The sequence below is a fragment of the Lagopus muta genome, chromosome 5, assembly GCF_023343835.1.
Source record: "Lagopus muta isolate bLagMut1 chromosome 5, bLagMut1 primary, whole genome shotgun sequence".
NCBI classification, from domain to species: Eukaryota; Metazoa; Chordata; class Aves; order Galliformes; family Phasianidae; genus Lagopus; species Lagopus muta.
The window spans coordinates 37,804,716-37,823,259 of NC_064437.1; the positions used below are offsets into that span (position 1 = coordinate 37,804,716).

Sequence of the window (18,544 nt, forward strand, 5' to 3'; positions counted from 1 at the left end):
ATCAGTAACACTCCAATTTTAAAAATTAACTAATTAAATAAGACACCCTGCACTTATTCTCATTACTTAAAGCAGTTACAGCTGTTCTCTCCCTATAGAGAGGAGAAAGATGCAGAAACCACTAATCCAAAATAAATGTATCTCAAAACAAGGCTAAGAGGAATTCCACCACCTTACTGTGAGAGTAGCTAAAGGAGCTACCATTAATTCTTATTCCAAAGAGCTCCTAAAAAAAAAAAAGTCATGCTTGAAGAAAATAACTATCATGCAGAAAATGCACTGAGTACAGATCTGTTATGAAAAAACAGAATGGTTAAACATATAAAGTAACTTAATAGCAATTACAGAATCTTCATTTTAGTACCAAAAATTTCAAATCAAATGCAACAAAGTATTTACCAGACACATTTATATCAAGCCAGTCATCAGCATTACAGCAAGATCCTTCACTTTCCTTGAGAGAAGCGAACGGCTCTATTGATGTTATGCTCCCGTGCTCTAACTCTTGAATGCAGCTCTCCTTCTGCTGTACTTGTATTGTTTTATTTGGATCTTCTAAATCTATGAAATCGTCACTGAAGTCTTCACTCAAGTCATTTTTTTCAGAGGACGACAAAGAAGATATAGATATTTCGTCTCCATCATCGCTCATACACATGACATTTGATCCATGTTTTCCCATGCTTTCACGAAGGCCTTCAACAGATTCTGTTCTTTGAGCATTACTCTCTAGAATGCTATTTTTCTCAATTGTTCTATTTATATTTGTTGATATGTCAGAGTTCTCCACTATATACGTGTCAGAAGTTGTACTTTTGCCACCATCCACAATAATATTTCCAGCAAACCGCTGGCCCGTAGGCTTCAACAGAGAAGGCCGACTTAATCTGTATCCAAAAGAAGGTGCTGACCCAGATCCGTTTGACAGCGAGGACTTCTTTGTGCAAGGAGATGATATACTAGAGTATGGCCTTGTAAATCCATACTTCACAGATTCATTTCCATTGGGTACATCCAACTGTCTTGCATTTCTTGACCACAGAGCTGACCTCTGAGATGTCCTAGCAGCTAGATTTTGACTATGATAAGGCCTTGTAAGATCCACAGCTTTATTAAAGGAATGTGACCTGGTTAACGATGCAGTGGGGAGGAAAGCATTCTGAATGGAATGTGAAAAACTTTGTGATCTTACCATTTTTTCACAGGAAGAAGACTTGCTATTGTCTGTAGAGTGTACAAGGCTTTCTCCTGAACTTGTCCTTGAGGCATTGGAATTTGCCCTAGGTCTCTGCAAACCTACCATTGGCCGATTACCATAAAATCCATTTAAGTGTGATTTTGGAGCACTGAGTCCAGAATATGAGGTCCTTCCTGACAGGGCACCTTTGGCGAATTTTGCTGAACTAGACAGTCCAGGCAAAGACTTTGGGTTTGATTCCTCCGTAGAAGATACAAACATATTGTTTTGCTTTGCTGTTTTTGACCCAACTGAAGCCGTATTGTTCAAACCCACCCTGAGCATATCATTACTCAATGCTCCTTGAGACTGAGAATACTTCTCAGAATCAATTAATTTGTCATTACAATTTTGTTTAGAGTTAGTCTCTCTCTCATTTTGATCATTAAGCTGATATTTATTTGATTTTCTCCAGTTGAAAGAGAAGGAAGACATGTTAACAGTGCCATTGTGCTTGCTGAAATTTTTGCCACCATTATTCCCTGCTAAGTTAACAGCTGTCCCATTTGACGTCGGTTGTAATACGCTTCCTAACGTTTTCGTTCCATATTTTGGTAGCCTGGAAACCAAGGATGTCCTGATTTGATTTTTTTCTTCCATGAGCTATTGGGTACATTGGTCCTCAGAGGGTGTGTGAATCTAGGAAAAAGAAAGGATGTATTAGACCATCAGCAATAACACAAAACAATATAATTTCACGTGCGTTTGCATCTATGTTTACTACATCCATGTGCTCAGCTACACCGTAACTGTACAAAATAACTCACACTTTATGATATCCAGAGAAATAATAGTCAAGCAGCAGCTATCTGGCAGTATTATTATTCAGTCGTCACTCCCCACCACCTCGGCTTTTGTTGCCTAAATTGCCTATTCTTTCTCTTCCTCTATATCATTAAAGGTAAGCTTTATAAAGGCTGTGCATTTTTAATCTACCGATTTGAATAGCTAACCGATTTTTCCAACGGTACTGCAGTTATTCAATACTTAAGACTTCATATTTAAAATGAACAAATTGAACATAGCACAAACCTGTAGTCAACAATCTAAAACTTCTAAAGCTACATCCCAAAAACCGGACGAAAGCTATTCTTTTCAAAGTTATCTTTCCTAGCCAAGAATCTTCACACTGTACCCCTCATAGCATCGAGAGGAAAAGAGATTCTGACAGACACCACACATTCTCAAGTATGAACAAAAACAGTAGAAACATAATTAAAAGCCACCTGAAAAAATATTGTTTGCTATTTTAGGGATTGCCCTAGCTCTTCATTTCACATAGAAGATTCAAAGAAACAGTTAAGAGTTAAGGGTGCTTTTGTTTTAACTTTTTAGCAAGAATAACAAAGTGATTCAGATTTCTGCCAGCAGAACCAGCACAGCCTATAGGAACTGCAGCTGGTGTAAAAATAACAAATGCACTGACCCCGAGAACAGAGCCCTGAAGATCATCTTCTGAAGAAAAATGTTTCTACTGAAGAAAGCTATTTACACCCTGAACCATCAGCAAAAAACAGAAAAAAAATCGTCTTTGTCACCTGGGCATGACATGGAGGCAAAAGCTGCCTTCTAGCAAATGTTCTCTGTACATTTCTCCTCCTTCCCACATGGACCTGTCCCCAGTATATTCTCCTGAATTCTGTTTATGCCAGAATTCCCTAAGCATGAAGCTGCATTCATAGCCTTCCATTTAACAGCGACTTCTATCTCCACCAGTTTTGTCAAAATACTTTGGACACAACTGTATCCCTGGTACTATAGAGTCTCAGAGTTCTGAGTTCCAGAAATTCACTGTGTGATACAAATCTTCGCTTTCATTTGATGATAATCAAGTGGCTGATCATTTTGTTTCCCCAACTTCTATGTTACAAGACAAAAAAGAAAAAAAAAAAAAAAAAAAAAAAAAAAAATCACTGATCATCCATCTTCACCCCAGCATTTTCTTTTTCCATATTCCCATTCAGGATGAAGATCCCTGGGCATTTTTCATCTTCATATGGAAACTGTCACCAATTTTGGTTGCCTTTTTGTTCCCATAAAAAATTACAGGATAGCAACTGCATGCAGTATTCAAGTTAACACATTTCTTGGGAGGATTGGCTGACACACCTGAAGGCCGTGCTGCCATTCAGTGAGACCTGGACAGGCTGGAGAGCTGGGCAGAAAAAAACCGGATGAGGTTTAACAAAAGCAAGGGTAGAGTCTTGCATCTGGGGAGGAATAATTGCATGCACCAGTACAGGTTGGGGGATGAGCTGCTGGAGGGGAGCTCTGCAAAGAGGGACCTGGGTGTCCTGGTGGATGACAGGTTGGCCATGAGCCAGCAGTGTGCCCTTGTGGCCAAGAGGGCCAATGGCATCCTGGGGTGCATTAAAAAGAGCGTGGCCAGCAGGTCGAGGGAGGTGATCCTCCCCCTCTACTCTGCCCTGGTAAGACCTCATCTGGAGTACTGCGTCCAGTTCTGGGCTCCCCAGTACAAAAAAGACAGGGATCTCTTGGAAAGAGTCCAGCAGAGGGCCACAAAGATGGTGAAGGGCCTGGAGCATCTCCCCTATGAAGAAAGGCTGAGTGAACTGGGTCTGTTCAGCCTTGAGAAAAGAAGACTGAGAGGGGACCTGATCCAGGTCTATAAATATCTGAGGTGTGGGGGGGCAGAATGGCGAGGCCGGACTCTTTTCAGTGGTGAGTGGAGACAGGACAAGGGGAAACGGCTGGAAACTGCAGCATAGGAAGTTCTGCACAAATGTGCGCAAGAACTTCTTTACAGTGAGGTGACGGAGCACTGGAACAGGCTGCCCAGGGAGGTGGTGGAGTCTCCTTCTCTGGAGATGTTCAAGACCTGCCTGGATGCCTACCTGTGCGACCTGCTGTAGGGAACCTGCTTTGGCAGGGGGGTTGGACTCGATGATCTCTGGAGGTCCCTTCCAACCCCTACAATTCTGTGATTCTGTGATTTTTTGGCATGAATGAACTTGACTTCTGTGCAGAGATGCATGAACACTTAAAACCAACCCCCATGTCCTGAGATAAAGATATTTACAGCATTTATTCCTTTCCTTATATGCGTGACTTTTGCTCCCTCGCCCGTTGGAAATATTCCACTACCATCTTCACTAAAAATGTGTTAGGACAATGTCATTTTGTCTACTTAATACAGCTTCATAAAATAAAAGCCCAGTATCTCTCCTCAGCAATTCTTGGCTTGAGAGCTTCCATCTTGATTTAATACTTCCACACTGAAACACATATTCATTCTACTATTTGTGCAGATAACTATATCTGTATCAACCTTTTGCACAGCAATACAATACAAAGAATTTGCCTAACTGTTATTATTATTATTATTGAAGCCTATTTAGACAGTAAGGACAGACAAAGTCTCCAAGTTTCAATGCTTCATATTAACACAAAGTTTACTCTTACATTAAACACTGTATTAGCAAAATGAGGTTTCTGTTGTAGAAGACAGCTGTGAAAGAATATGTTGCTTTTGCTACCCTGATTTTAATTATCAGTCAGTTCCACCCACTGGTCTGACAAGGTTACCACCACAGAATTCTGTTAGTTCTTACTCTATTCCCAGAAACTATTATCTGTGTTTGACTTTTCACAAACCGCTGGCAGGACTGAAAAACACCAAAGTTCTCAAACCACAGCAAACACACTGATAAACAACACACAGCAAGTACTACTATACTTGAGGGACAGGAAATACCCTATGTAACCACAGTAAGCATTAGCTCACAGGGACTCACTCCCCAAGCTGCAAGACCTCAATAAGAAACACACCAGATAAAATCAAAGTGGCATTTAAATCAGGCACCCCCAGGATTCTGTAAATGAATAGGATGCCCCAGAGCTCTGCTTCTGAAAGTAGGTCTAACTAAAAAGATATTAAAAGAAATGTACTCAGAAACCACAGCTTCTTAAGGGCTCCTAATGCAATGAAAACGTCAGGATCCACATCCTGCAACAGGTAGCATACACCTATTTAGAACACACCCATATATGCATTTGAGTGGATAGTGACAGGATGGGGGGAATGGTTTTAAACTGAGCCAGGGGAGGTTTAGGTTAGATATTAGGAGGAAGTTTTTCACACAGAGGGTGGTGACACACTGGAACAGGTTGCCCAAGGAGGTTGTGGATGCCCCATCCCTGCAGGCATTCAAGGCCAGGTAGATGTGGCTCTGGGCAGCCTGGGCTGCTGGTTGGCGACCCTGCGTATAACAGGGGATTGAAATCAGATGATGATTGTGGTCCTTTTCAACCCAGGCCATTCTGTGATATTCTCCGATAGAAACACAGATCCCCAGTTTTCAAACATTAAGTGAATTCTCACACACTGAAGACATAACCCACACTGAGTTGTACAAACATACAAGCCTCATTCACAGCAACAGTTTAATTTTATACTGAATTTAAGCATCACATAACCAATCTATGAACTAGTAAAACACCATACATTTCTAGACGTGCTCAACACAGCACGTAGCACATGATAAAATCCTGCTGAACTGTGCAACTGTGGTAGTTGGTCTGAGAGTCACTCTGCAGACTGTACCTTAGTATGACCTAGCCAATCTGTTTTCTATACATTTAAAGAAAATATACAGAGTCATTCACAAAGTACATCACCACTCCTGAGGTGACACAATGATCACCATTTTATGGTAAGAGAAGGCACTTAAAGCATTTCACTCATGTGTCCATACCCACAAAAAAAGCAGTCTGCCTACAGTGTACCCTGCACACCTTATTAAAATGAAATATCAAAATCAAACATCAACCTCCAAGATTAATGCCACATACATGTCAATAAAGTACATTATAATTATTTAAAGTAACATCATGCACATTATCCTTAACGTTATGAAGCGCTGACTCACAGCAAGCAACATAACACAGAGCCATCAAAAGGCACCCAAGTGTGACAAAAAAAAAAAAAAAAGCTCCATTCTTGTAAAGAAATCTTCAAAATCAAGAAAGTTAAACTAGAAAGCTGTTTTCATGCTGTATGGCTAAATCCCTTTTGACATCTGTCTACCATCTCTCAGGTGACCATAAAATTTAAATGAGGCCAGTTAATGAGATTACTTTAATCCTCCAACAACTGCCACAAATTAAATTCAAACACTGTTCAGTTCTCTCAGAAGGGTGTTGTTCATTTATCCTTAATTGGGAAAAGAGAAAATATTATCTTCAAGAAAACTGCACTGACTGCTTAAAACACCTCAGATAATTAAATTAAATACTGCCTACAACAAATACATGCTTATGTTTTATTATCTACATAGCTATAACTACTGTCACATTTTCTATTATTGGTCTCATTTGTTTGGTTGAAGTACAAATGCCATCAGAATAAAACTTCACAGCACACTCAGGCAGATGTTATTTTAAGGCAAATAGAAAGCAACAAAATCTAGAAGTTTTTTTTCCCAAGTTCTCTCTCAAATTTCCTCAATTTCAACTTACATTTACCACTAAAGATTCCATTCACAAGCAGCACAGTACCTGCGAGTTACAGTTTGTTTTCAGCATTCCACAAAACTCAGGTTCATTACAATCTCCATTGTGTTCCTATGTATCTTAAAAAACTCAACATACTTTTAGATTTGAGCAATCTATGGATTTTTTCTTAAATTAACATTTGAACAAACAAGCCTTACACATTTTGCCCTGGGAAATGCTTTATCCCACAAGTCTAATCGGGAGTTAAACTAATTATGAAGAGCGTAGGCATACATAATAATCCAGGGAAAAGGAATTAAGATCTACAAACCTTCCAAACCAACTGAAAAAGGTGCTATATCCCTATTTTCAAGGATATTTAAGATTCTGGTGATAAGAAAGGATATTCATTTTTACTTTCCTTGGCATTTTCCAAGTAGGATTATGTTTCTCAAGGCAAGATCTTCTGACACAAGCTTCAACTAACACAACACCTATAGTCTCTGCTTCAAGAGCCTCAAAAAGAGTTTCCTATATATAATTGTCTCTGCAAAGTTTGGTTTTGCATCTGAGACTCCACCCTACACGTTGTAGATTGAATCTTACACATAAGAGGCAAACAAAGTTTATGTAAGGGCTACTCTGAAAGTAATATCTACTACTTCATTATGTTGGCTCACGACATCAGAGATGGATGTTGGTGGCGGCAGTAGAAGTTGAACCTTCCCACCAACATTCCACTCCATGTTGTTGTGTCACAGATGGCAGGGTCTGACATGGAAGTGAGAATGAAGCACAGGTGTGTCACTGAACAGTAAAAAATGCAGTACAAACAGCACTCAGTGACATTCATTGACAGTGGCTGAACACTTATGGAGACCAAGCAGTGAATGTGAGCACAGTGAGGCAGCAGATGGTGCATTTCACCAGTGGCAGCAGTGGGTCACCTCCGTTGGTGCAGATCCTTATAAGGCTCTCGTTCATCACAGGCAAAAATTCACAGTGAATGGCAGTAAACATGTAGAAAAATAGACTTCTGTAGCTGAGAATTTGCTCTATCAAATAGTGCTATCGCGCTCTTTGCATCTGTTGTAGTTTCCACGTAAATAATTGGAAGGCATTACTTTCAGAGCAATCTACATACATTTTCATCTTTGACAGCTTAAGAATACTGCTGTCCCTATAGCCCATGCCAGAGAGCTAATAGCAGTCTGAAGTTCCAAACAGTCACTGGTGGGACCAAACCTCCTCTTACTGTCATAACAGCGTGAAATAAGGAGCTGCAGGATGAAATGCAGCCAGCAGATTGGTGACAGACAAGCAATCCCACAGAACTACCACTATGCCAACAGTTTTCAATGTAGCTTTTGCCAATCCTGCAAATTTTAAGTAGAAAAAATAAAGAGATTATCAAGTGTCTAACTTAAAATGCTTTTATTTGAGCAACTTCCTTTCCAGCATGAACAAGTTTTTCACGATGCTAGAGACAAACAAGCTCAAAGGGAAGGATGGTGTTAGAAACCCTCCTCAACATCTCATTACTTTCAGATAACAGAAGCAGCACTTTCCTGCAGCCTACAAGAAGCTGACAGCTGCTGCAGTACACAAGCTTCCTTACTCATCCAGAAACATTATGTTCAATAGTGTTCACATATGGCAAACACCAAGTGCAGATCAGTCAGTTTTGTTTGATACTTGGTTTGGGCAGTCTGACAGAACAACTACAACGAAGCTCAGCAGCATTAATTGTATTTCTACCACTATAATTTGGATGTTACAGAAGTCAGAAGTTTAGTAATTGCATGTGCCAAGCCTGACCTTACACTCCTATTACTTCTCCAGAAAGCCTAAAAATTAAGAGACTGCTTAATTCACTAGCTTGGCTCAGTAACAGCTGACCTGAAACAACAGTTTATCCAAATCCATCTATGTATTTCAAGCACCAAGAATGCGGCAAGGCAACTTCCAGGGACCTTCATTCTTTTTCCTAGAAAATAAAAGCAGATTTCTACCCATGAAAACAATACAGATAGAAAGGTATAAATGAAATAAAGGTATTTCATCCACGGAAACCCTAATTATCTCTTGTAGTGAAAAGCTTCCTCAGCCACACCACTACACCAGAGCTGAAGAAAAACAAAAAACAGAGGAACTGTTCACCAACACCCAGGCAGCATGGAAAATGAGTGAAATATACCCTTAATAACTGAAAGGCAAATAGAAAGCAACAAATGGATGTCTTGAGGCAGGCCAAATCTACCACCTTAAATAACAGTTACATCTGTTTTCTGCACCATGCTTATAAAAGCAGAGTCCAGTTGAAAACAGGCACACAAGACCAGATATTCAAAATGCTGTGAAATGCATTCAAGATATGCTTTCAAGATAGCTGCTCCTAACATCTCAGGGCTTTTCATTACAACTGCGATGCCCTCTGAACCAAAAAATAATTGTCCATCTGAAAAAGATTGTATTGCACTTCCATTATTTCCTGGATCTAGATATATCACATGGTTTTCTTTGTGAATTTTTCTTTGTGAATATTTCAACTGCATACACTGTGCATGGCTTATGGAAACAACCTCTGTGTACTTGTTTTAATACATCAACCTTTATATCAACGCATACATATTCAGGACACACAAAGAATACAGATCTTCTGACCACATGTTTAGCAATGCCTTAGTTTCTGAGTGAAAAGTATGTCAGCTTAAGGACTGTTTTACTTAAAAGTAACATTAAAAATATGTACAAAGTAGGGAGGTGCTGAATGACATGACAGAAAAAAAAAAACACAGGGAGGCCCTCACAATAGAAAGAAAGAAGCGTCCTTAGGAACTACTTTGGAACACTGCAGGATGGGCAGCACAGCCAATAGTCAGCTTCCAGGTTTGAGGGAACTCATGAGAGCTGAACAGACTGAAAGAAACCAGCAGAAGGTCTGGCCAGCAAACACCTGCACTGAGCAGGATAAAGCCTGGACTGTCTGAGGAATTAAAAAAACTATGAATCCTAAGAAAATCATTCAAGCCATATGGATTAAACTAGGAGAATACAAATAAAAGTCTTGATGGTAGAGAGACTGAACTTCTGAGTATTTAAAGGTATTGCATGTTCCATAGCGTTATTTACCCTGAAGATTACCATCAGTTTTGCTGAAAAAGGCATTTTCTGTAAACTTCAAGGTTTATCTACACTGTAGGCATATCCTCCAAGCCTTCTTTCCTCCCCTTGTCTTCAGCCTGAAGCACCACTACTCTTGAATCAAATACCAATGCTTCACAAGGGCACCCATGAATTTTCAGCATCTCCCTTTACAGCGCCAAGCTGCATGGCGATTCATATCAGCATTCCTGACAGATGGTTCTTTAAGAGTACTGTGATTAAAGCATGGTAAGAAATTCCAAGACATTTAATGCTCTTCTGCCTTTTTTATGTGTTTAAAGTTCTATGATTTCCTTTTCCAGACTTTAAGGAGCTCAGAACACAGTCCTTTTCTATTCTTCCTCCACCATCCTGAGGTACACTGATGTTCCAACGACATGGAAAGTTCATTCTGGGAACCCAAGCTGCTGTTGAGCTGAATTTCAACTCCAGTTGGTCAGAACACACTAAGTCAAGGAATATAAACAGAGGATGATAACGCAGAGATGAAAGAGAGAACAAGACATCATAGACCGTTATTTTTCTTTCTAAAGTTGAACAATATCACCAATCAATATAGCAAAAAGATATTTCTAAAGACTGCATCCCTTGCAGTCATTAGAAATAAGCGTTACTGTTACTTAGAATACTGTTTCTTAACATTTAGTATGGCTAGAGGACATAAAATCTTACCAGAGTAAAGGAAACAGAAAAATGCTGCTCTGCATTTGTAGGATAAAGCTACTAGAATACTTACAGAATCAAAGAACTTCATTCACATCCCTCAGAGCCACACACACAACTCACTCTGTTATTAATGCTACTGACATTGAACATCAGGCACCTCAAGGGAAGGGGAAGAGGGGATGCTAATTGGTATCTGGCCAGCAATGTTTGCTTTGTATTATTCTGCCCACCTGTGCTTTGCATAATAGGAAAATAGAAACTAAACATTCTCAAAAATAAAAAAAAACACTAATAAAGAAAGGCCAAACTAGGATTTGCATTATTATATGACCTTCAGAAATTGAAATAGAAAAAAAAAAAAATCAAGTTTCAATTAAAAGGAAGAACTTGGTGGGGTTTCTCAAAGAGGTAATTCTGTGCTGATTTTCAGCAGTCTTACACAAATGACTACTGAGGTGAAGGGCAGGGAAGGTCTAGAAGCTCAGGAGCAGCTTCAGGACAAAAATACTAAAGGTGAAACTGAGAAAGGAGAATGCTTTACTCCCAAAAACATTTCAGGGTCTGAACAAGAACAGAAGAAATAGATCCAAAATTAACGCATTTCACTCCAATTCCATTTTAATGTTCTTTTTGAATGGAAGAATACAAGTTACTACAGTTCATTCATAACTGAGAAGTGAAATTCAGTGAGATTAGCCGCCTTCTACACTGATGGCTGGCAGCCTGCTCTCAGGGGCAAGGGCCAGTGAGCAACCAGAACCAAGTGTTGCAGAGGCACAACACTGCTCTGAAGCTGCCAGCTACATGATGCATCAACACGGAGTAATCAGTTCCCCTGCTTTGTAAGCTCTACTCTTCCACTCACAGCAGAGGTGAAACATCATTGTAAGCTAATTTGTTTTGTCAAAATTCTTAGCAACTCCTTCGGTAAGAACTACAGATGGCTTAGATTGATGTAAGGTTTTCAATGAGTTTAGCTATTCTTTCAAACATTCGTCACTCATGACTGATATACCTAACTCCAATGGAAAAACACTCATGCTAGAAGGAATTAAAATACACTGATTACTTTGTCACATACCAAGAAATAGACTTCGTGAACAGAACCTCCACAACAGACTCAGCCCTGGTGAGTGAGTCATGTAGACCACGCTTCTTAAGCAGGGCAGCTTACATTTCAACAAGGATTTTGAAAACAATACGTGTTTTGATGTACAGATATAAAGGGTCTTTATTTGTCTCAATTCATTAATGACATTACTCAGTTCAAATTGATACCAAATTTGCAAGGACGATAAACACAAGGGAGAAAAGCAAGCTATGAAGAGATATGCACCATCTGTCTGCCATACAGACAGAATGCCCTGGAACCTAAAGACAAAAGTCCTACTGCTACAAAAAGTTAGGCCATCCCATTATGTAAGCACCACTCCCACAAGCACCGCAACCACAAAACACACCTCCATCTAAGTCACTCTTTTATGCTGTCTTAACACTTCTTTGTATTTGGAAAGACCTCTATCCTGGAAGGTAATTATAAGGTGAGGGGGTGTGAATGAAAGACAGAACTGCATTTCAAAAAAGATTTAAGCTATTATCGCTGATTATGTCATAAAGGCTAATCAAGTTTTATTCTGCAGTTAAGATTGACTGAGCAATGCCAAACAGAGCCCACAGTCCAGAATAAAAGGGCTCTAGAAGCAAAATGTTTACTCTCAAAGACTTGGTGATTTTTTCCAACATCAAATAATTGATGTCCTAAACACATATATTAATGAATAAGCATATTGATTTAAGCAAAAAGTTACACTCATGAAGAGGAGCATCACTTCTGCATCAGAACTATCCCATCACCCAATGAATCAAACACAGCCACTCTTTCCTCCAACTCCGCTACGAGAGATTTTTTTCCACCACTGCCTCAGTATCAAACTGAAGAATCTGCTTCGCATTGAACTTCTCTGCTACTTGTTTAGTAATGCTACCCGAGGAAGGCTTTCTCCCTGCTGATAACAGGCAAGCTGGTAAAAACTTTGACTGTAACTGATTACAAATAGAAACAGCCACCTTGCCTATTCTCCTCCTCTAATTCACTCATTTATGTGATGAAACTACACCAAATAAGGACACTGAATCGTCTTAAGCTAAAGCCCTATTTGATTGTACAAACTGATACTGCTTAATATATTTTTAATTCATTATACAATAATGATGGAGGCACTGCTACCAGCATCAACCGTACCTGAGCACTTTGCCCATGTACCTATCTTAAGTCAACAGTTCCCATCAGTTTCAACCTCCTAACTAAGCTCTACTTACCATCAATACATAAGCCTTTCCCTCCTCCCAACTGATGCATGTTCTTCCTCCTATTGGTATTTAAATAAGCCCGCTTGTTAGAGGTTAAGCTGAATAACATGTATAGATACTTGAGACTACATGCAGTTTATAGTCATTATAATGAGACTATATATAGACGGAGATAAGCCTGAGGTTCAGGGATGAAAAGTGAACAAGACTACATAAGGTAAAACAGCAGCCAGATAGATGAAAATTCTATTAATTCCATTTCTTCTAGCTGCCAATGCTATTTTAAACTAATCTAGTTTTTATCTGAAGATCATGGCCTCGAAAAAACAAAGTATCAAACCGTGGCTACAGATTTTTAGAAATAGATACATATTCCTAAATCAGACACTACTGCATTAAAAAAAAACAAAAACAACACTAAATATGGGAACAACAGAGGAAATATTTAAAACTCCTCTCATGAAAGAAAGCAAACTGCGAGAGCTTGAAATAGTAAACGCACGCCTGTATTTCTCTGGGTTTGGATCCCAGCAATTCAGAGCTCTAGTTTCAATTCTCTAGCTCATCCATCCAGTTCCAGCAGTTACACTTATTTTAAAGACCATGAATAAGAAAATACTGTCTCCCATGTTAGTCTCAAAACAATGCACCAGGAAAAAGAAGAACAGAGCAAGCGTATAATATGACTTCAACTATTTCCAGTTCATAGGATTTGTTGAATTTGATATATTTAGATTTAGAACTCTCCGCAGATCTCTCCTCCGCAATCCTGCCCAACCTGTCCTCAAGCCTCCAACCTTATTCCATCTATGACTGCCTTTAGAGTTCCTGAGCACTGCTGCTAACTCTTAGAAAGGTTAATTTGACAGAGCTTACTTCTCATATAGGAGAATACTGCAAACAGGCAGGGTCATATTTGTCCTTCCTTTAAGAGACTTGATTTTTGTGTCTTTACAAGAAGTGGTCCCTCTTCCAAGGCTGCAAGTCCTGAAAGGTCATCAAACCTCCTCTAACCATCCTTTTACACTTCTCCTACCAAAACACTTTCTCTGAAGACTTAAATATGTCAACATACAGCTCGTGCAGAGGGGACTACGATTACGCTGCTACCCAGGTCACTTGGAACTACAGGAGTCTTCATACATACTCCAGTTCAACACTACTGTAAAAATAAATAAATAAAAAAATAAATAAAAAACCCTACATTGCAAAACCTGGCCACTGACTTCTGCCCTCATTATTACCAAACAAACTAGTTAAGAGGATCCATTTGTTTCGTATGTTCTTCCAAGATGACAGTAGACTGCTTGCATTCTCTGATATCGTATTTATTTGACTTCTCTTCAAAATCCATGCTTAATCAAAAATACTGCAGCCACATCAGCATATCATAGCTTTCAGCTGAAACCTGCTAATTTCTAGACCAAAGTGATTTTCAAAGCGCCGTTGGAATTTCATTAGTGCTGAGCAGTTGTAGTAATCACATCATAGACAGAAGCTCCAAATCAGCTTCCCACCTCAAAAACAAACTCCGAAAAAATATTCCAGAACAAACAACTTAGCAAGTCTGCTAAAGAATTAAAAAATAACATATTTTTATCCACAGGCTAACAGCCTTCTGCAAGTATTTGGACATTTTCTTACTGATTTTGCAATACACAGATTTGAATGTACCCATCAAGGTCAGCTTTTAAACACGAAGAAGCTGCAGATACTTGTTATACTTTCATCCAATCAGAACTGAAAAGTAAAACTGTTTCTCTAACAAACTGAATGAAGCAGACATGCAGAACATAAGTAACTCAACATGAATACTGACAGCTTGACCAAAGCAGCCATTTCTCCCATATCAGCTTACTAATTTGCACAGAGATGGTCACCTGTACTCACATTTTACTTGAATTTATAGGGCATGGGGACACGTGATTAGTTTTGTTTACTCAACGTCTCAATTCATCTGTGGTACAGCACTATTTTTATACAAACTATCTCAGAGCACATTCACAACTGCAAGATTTACATGGAGATTGAGGCATTGTTTTGTGCTTTTTTTTTTAATTATCATCTGTTTCCTGACGGACAAAGCTATGCAGGATGAAAGATTTTGCTCCTTTCCTCATGTCTCCTGCTATTAACAACAGCACCTTTGGCCTCCCAAGCTTAAACCTATGCAAATTTGCCTTGGTGAGATGCATATTAGCTGGGAGCAAGAGCTCAACTCATCAAAAATATTGATTAACTATGTAATAGTATTACTATACAAAGTTTTTCTTATTGTGTTCCTATGATTAATATGATTCACAAATTGAAACTAAGTATCACACAAATTCATAGACTACTGAGAATCTTTGTATCTATACAGAGCCCAAACCACACACGTTATTTCTGAGCCAAGAGAACCCAGGATATTCAGGACATTCTCCCATGATGTTAAACTTAACTTATGCTGAGTCTGTCACAAGCAATCTGAGCCAATGAAGCTTAAAACATAGGAGTTCTTTTGCAATTCAGAAATTGTTTGCAATTTAAGGGTTCTTCCAGACCCCAAACTTGTTCAACCACCGCATAAAAGAGTTGTCTTCCTCTGGCTAAAAAACTAGGCACTCCAAGCAGAGCAAGCACTGCCAACAGTAACCATACTTCCTCTTCAATCAAAGCCATTAAAATGTACTCTGCAGATCACTACCTCAAATCATCACAGAGACTAAGAGCTCACGAAAATCCCAACAAACTGTACTGTGAAAAAGGCATTTCACTGAGACCTTGTGTCACAAGTTCTCCATATAATCAAAGAAAAACACTCCCCAGTCCCAGTAGTCCTGTCTCACTATACAATACAGAACAGAAGTGTTCCAGCTAAGTCCTCCCCTTTAGAACAGAGGGAAAGTAGCTAGAAAGTAAAATCCAGATCTCTAAGGCTCTGGGAATCAAGCTGCTTTAGACTAAGAATGGTACGGTTTGCTCAGAACATCCTCAAAACTGTATCTAACTTGATAGAAATTCAGAAGCAAGCTTCAATATGCGTCCCAGAAGTAGAAAGAAATACAGAGACCCACGCTGACCAGCTCAGCTTCACCTTCGGAATGATTAGTTTAACGCTCTTTCGATCTTACTTTAACATACAGGCATTTAGTTATACAGAGATTTACATAAGCCTTTTTTATCGCTTCAGCTGAATCACAATACAGGATTTTAAACCTAATTATCACAACCACCATTAGTATTTTCATCTTGTTAGCATCCTTGTTGGCAAATAATTTAATCCTTCTTGAAAGCTTCTAATTAAGGGATGGCACTGCTGTTTACAATTTGCAACAGTGGCAAAAAGAAAACAACACAACCACAGCTGTAACTGTAACCTGTCACTCCCTTTTGTCTCCTTCATGTCCACAGACCTGCATTCTTTCAAAAACTGCACACAAGCAAAGTTCATTTGAAGACTGAAGGTGCCATGGCTTTATATTGAGAAAAGCCTGTGCCAACTCTTCTTTGCAAACGGTTTATTCCAAACAACCAATCCATCTTAAAGGATGATCAGGTCCAAAACTAATAGGTTTTACTCCAGCAAGCTTTTACATGAGCAGTTCCATTAAACAGGATTACTTATTAGTATAACACTGTTAATTGTGATCACCATGTTAGTTGTGGTCATTATTATTCACGTTTCATATACTCATACATACTAATAATTAAAGTCAGAAATACGAGGTGTCATAATGCACAAAAAGTAACTGTAGAAACCTCCAAAATCCCAAGTATTTCTATTCTTTAAAGCAGTCTTACGATTAAAGACACTACTCAGCCATTTCTGGAGCCCAAACATAGAGACTATTATTCTGAAAGGTGCTGGCTGTGAGCAAAGATCAAACTTACATTTTAGCTGCTGCAAACTGTATGTTGACACGGATCCTAGGTTAACATCTGCTTGGTGACACCTCTTCAGCTTGGAAGTGTTGAATCCTAAATGGGCCCATACGGTTTATGGCTATGTGAGCCAATAGATACTTGAGAAGCCGTCAGTTCCATTCAGTACGACTGCACAAGATTAAATACTCACTGCGTCACACTAACATGATGAAGCACTTCTTCACCCCTTCAGAAAACATATTCCAACTTGCAAGAAATGCCTCAAGCGTTCCCCTTCACAAATGCACGACAAAGGGGACGTCGGACATCACCTCGTTCTGTTTCTAACACCGTGATAACGACAGAACTTCCTGTTCTGCACTAAACCAAGCCTAGAGGCCCACGTACAACAGAAACAAACCCTCTAAGAACGGGAATCGCCACCCCTAGTAATCGCCGATTGCTCCCCAAGCGGTCGTACCACAGCTCCCGTTCTTACCTCAGATCGCTGCCCGGCTCCCCCCGCGCCGCTACAGCATGGAGCTGCCGCGCACCGTGCGCGGTGCAGCCGCAGCCGAGCAGGCCGGAGCGCCGCGAGCCGAGTGCTGCTGCTGCCGGCGGCTCACGGCGCGTCAAAGCGCGGGCAGCGGCGCCGTGCCGCGCGCGATGCAAAGCAAAGCCGTGTCACAGCGCAGAAATCGCTGCGACGCGCCTAACGCGCTCCGGACGGTGCAAGGAAAATCTGAGCCGCAGCATAGCTGAAATACATCACGGAAAATAACATCCCAGCGCTTTCCTCACAGCCCGCAAGTACGCCCGACCGAAGCCGACACTACGAGCCGAACGGGGCCGGCCCGCCCGCCCGCCGCCCACACGGCCCTGCGCACACCTGGGGCAGGGCTGGCGGCTAGCAGAGCCCCGCCGGCACGCAGCGTGCCCCGGGGTGCGGCCGTGCCCGCGGGGGCCGAGCCGGCAGGCAGAGCCCTCAGCGCCCCTCCCCTCTCTCCGGCCGCACGGCCTGCGGGGCCGGCGATACCGCGGCCCCCTCCCGCCACCCCCCGCTGCCGCCGGCTGAGGGACGCTCAGCAGCGCAGCGGCACTCACCGCCGTGCCGGGCACAGGCCGGAGCCGCCGCCCCCTCCTCAAGCCGCGCCGCGCCGCGCGCTCAGGTAGCGGCCGCCGCGCGCCCCGCCCCGCGCCGCCCCGCCCGGCTGGCCCGGGAGGCAGTGGCGGAGCGCTCAGCCCCGCCGCGCATGCCTGCCGCCTCCCTTCCGCGTCCCCCGCCCCACCCCGGCGTCACGGCGGGCGGAGCGCGCCTTGCCCTTCCCGCGGCCGTCAGGAGGTGGTGTGAGCGGTCTGACCTTCGCTCTCTCTCCTGGGGGGGCTGCACGTCTGCCCAGAGGTGGCCGTTAGCAGGGCGGAATAACGGGCTGTGTGTTACAGCGTAGGCAGATAGGCCTGCAGGTATCCCAGCTCTGAGGGAGGCACACAGAGCGCTCAGATGTGCCCGCTGCATGAGGAGCCCGAAGCAGTGCTGCCAGCCAGCTGGGGCCAGGCCTTTCTTCTTGTTGCACTGCTGGTGGCGTTTCCTGGCCCGATGTCCCACCAACAGCCAATATCAAAGCTTCTACACGGTTCTTTCCCTGGGGCTCTTTACACTTGCTTCGGTGACTGTAGTGGCTCTGTTGATACCCATGCCTTTATTTGGGGCACATGTTTCTGCTTCTCTCCTGTTTGGGGATTTTTGTTTCAGCATCTGCATTTCTGTGCTTGAGCTTCAGATTTTCAAAGTTTCATTTCTCTGTTTTGGCTGAAATTTAGCATAATTTCTTAACCCTTGTACACGTGCTTTGCAGCCCTCCCAGA

The 18,544-nt window shown here is 41.4% G+C and overlaps 1 protein-coding gene across 4 annotated transcripts in view; it reads right to left on the reverse strand.

Moving 5' to 3' along the window:
• Positions 1 to 17,876, reverse strand: part of CCSER2 (coiled-coil serine rich protein 2) — a 69,594-nt gene extending 51,718 nt beyond the window's left edge. Inside the window, exons 1-2 of one of the 4 annotated variants that reach the window (XM_048944227.1) lie at positions 17,783 to 17,876; positions 400 to 1,876 (exon numbers count right to left, since the gene is read on the reverse strand). In XM_048944227.1, coding sequence (XP_048800184.1) covers positions 400 to 1,837 — 1,438 coding nt within the window. In that variant the 5' untranslated portion in view covers positions 1,838 to 1,876; positions 17,783 to 17,876. Of the gene's footprint in view, positions 1 to 399; positions 1,877 to 17,177; positions 17,545 to 17,782 lie in introns of those variants that run through there. The other 3 variants (XM_048944225.1, XM_048944229.1, XM_048944228.1) reach the window with 3 other exon arrangements.
• Between the last annotated feature and the right edge of the window lie 668 nt (positions 17,877 to 18,544).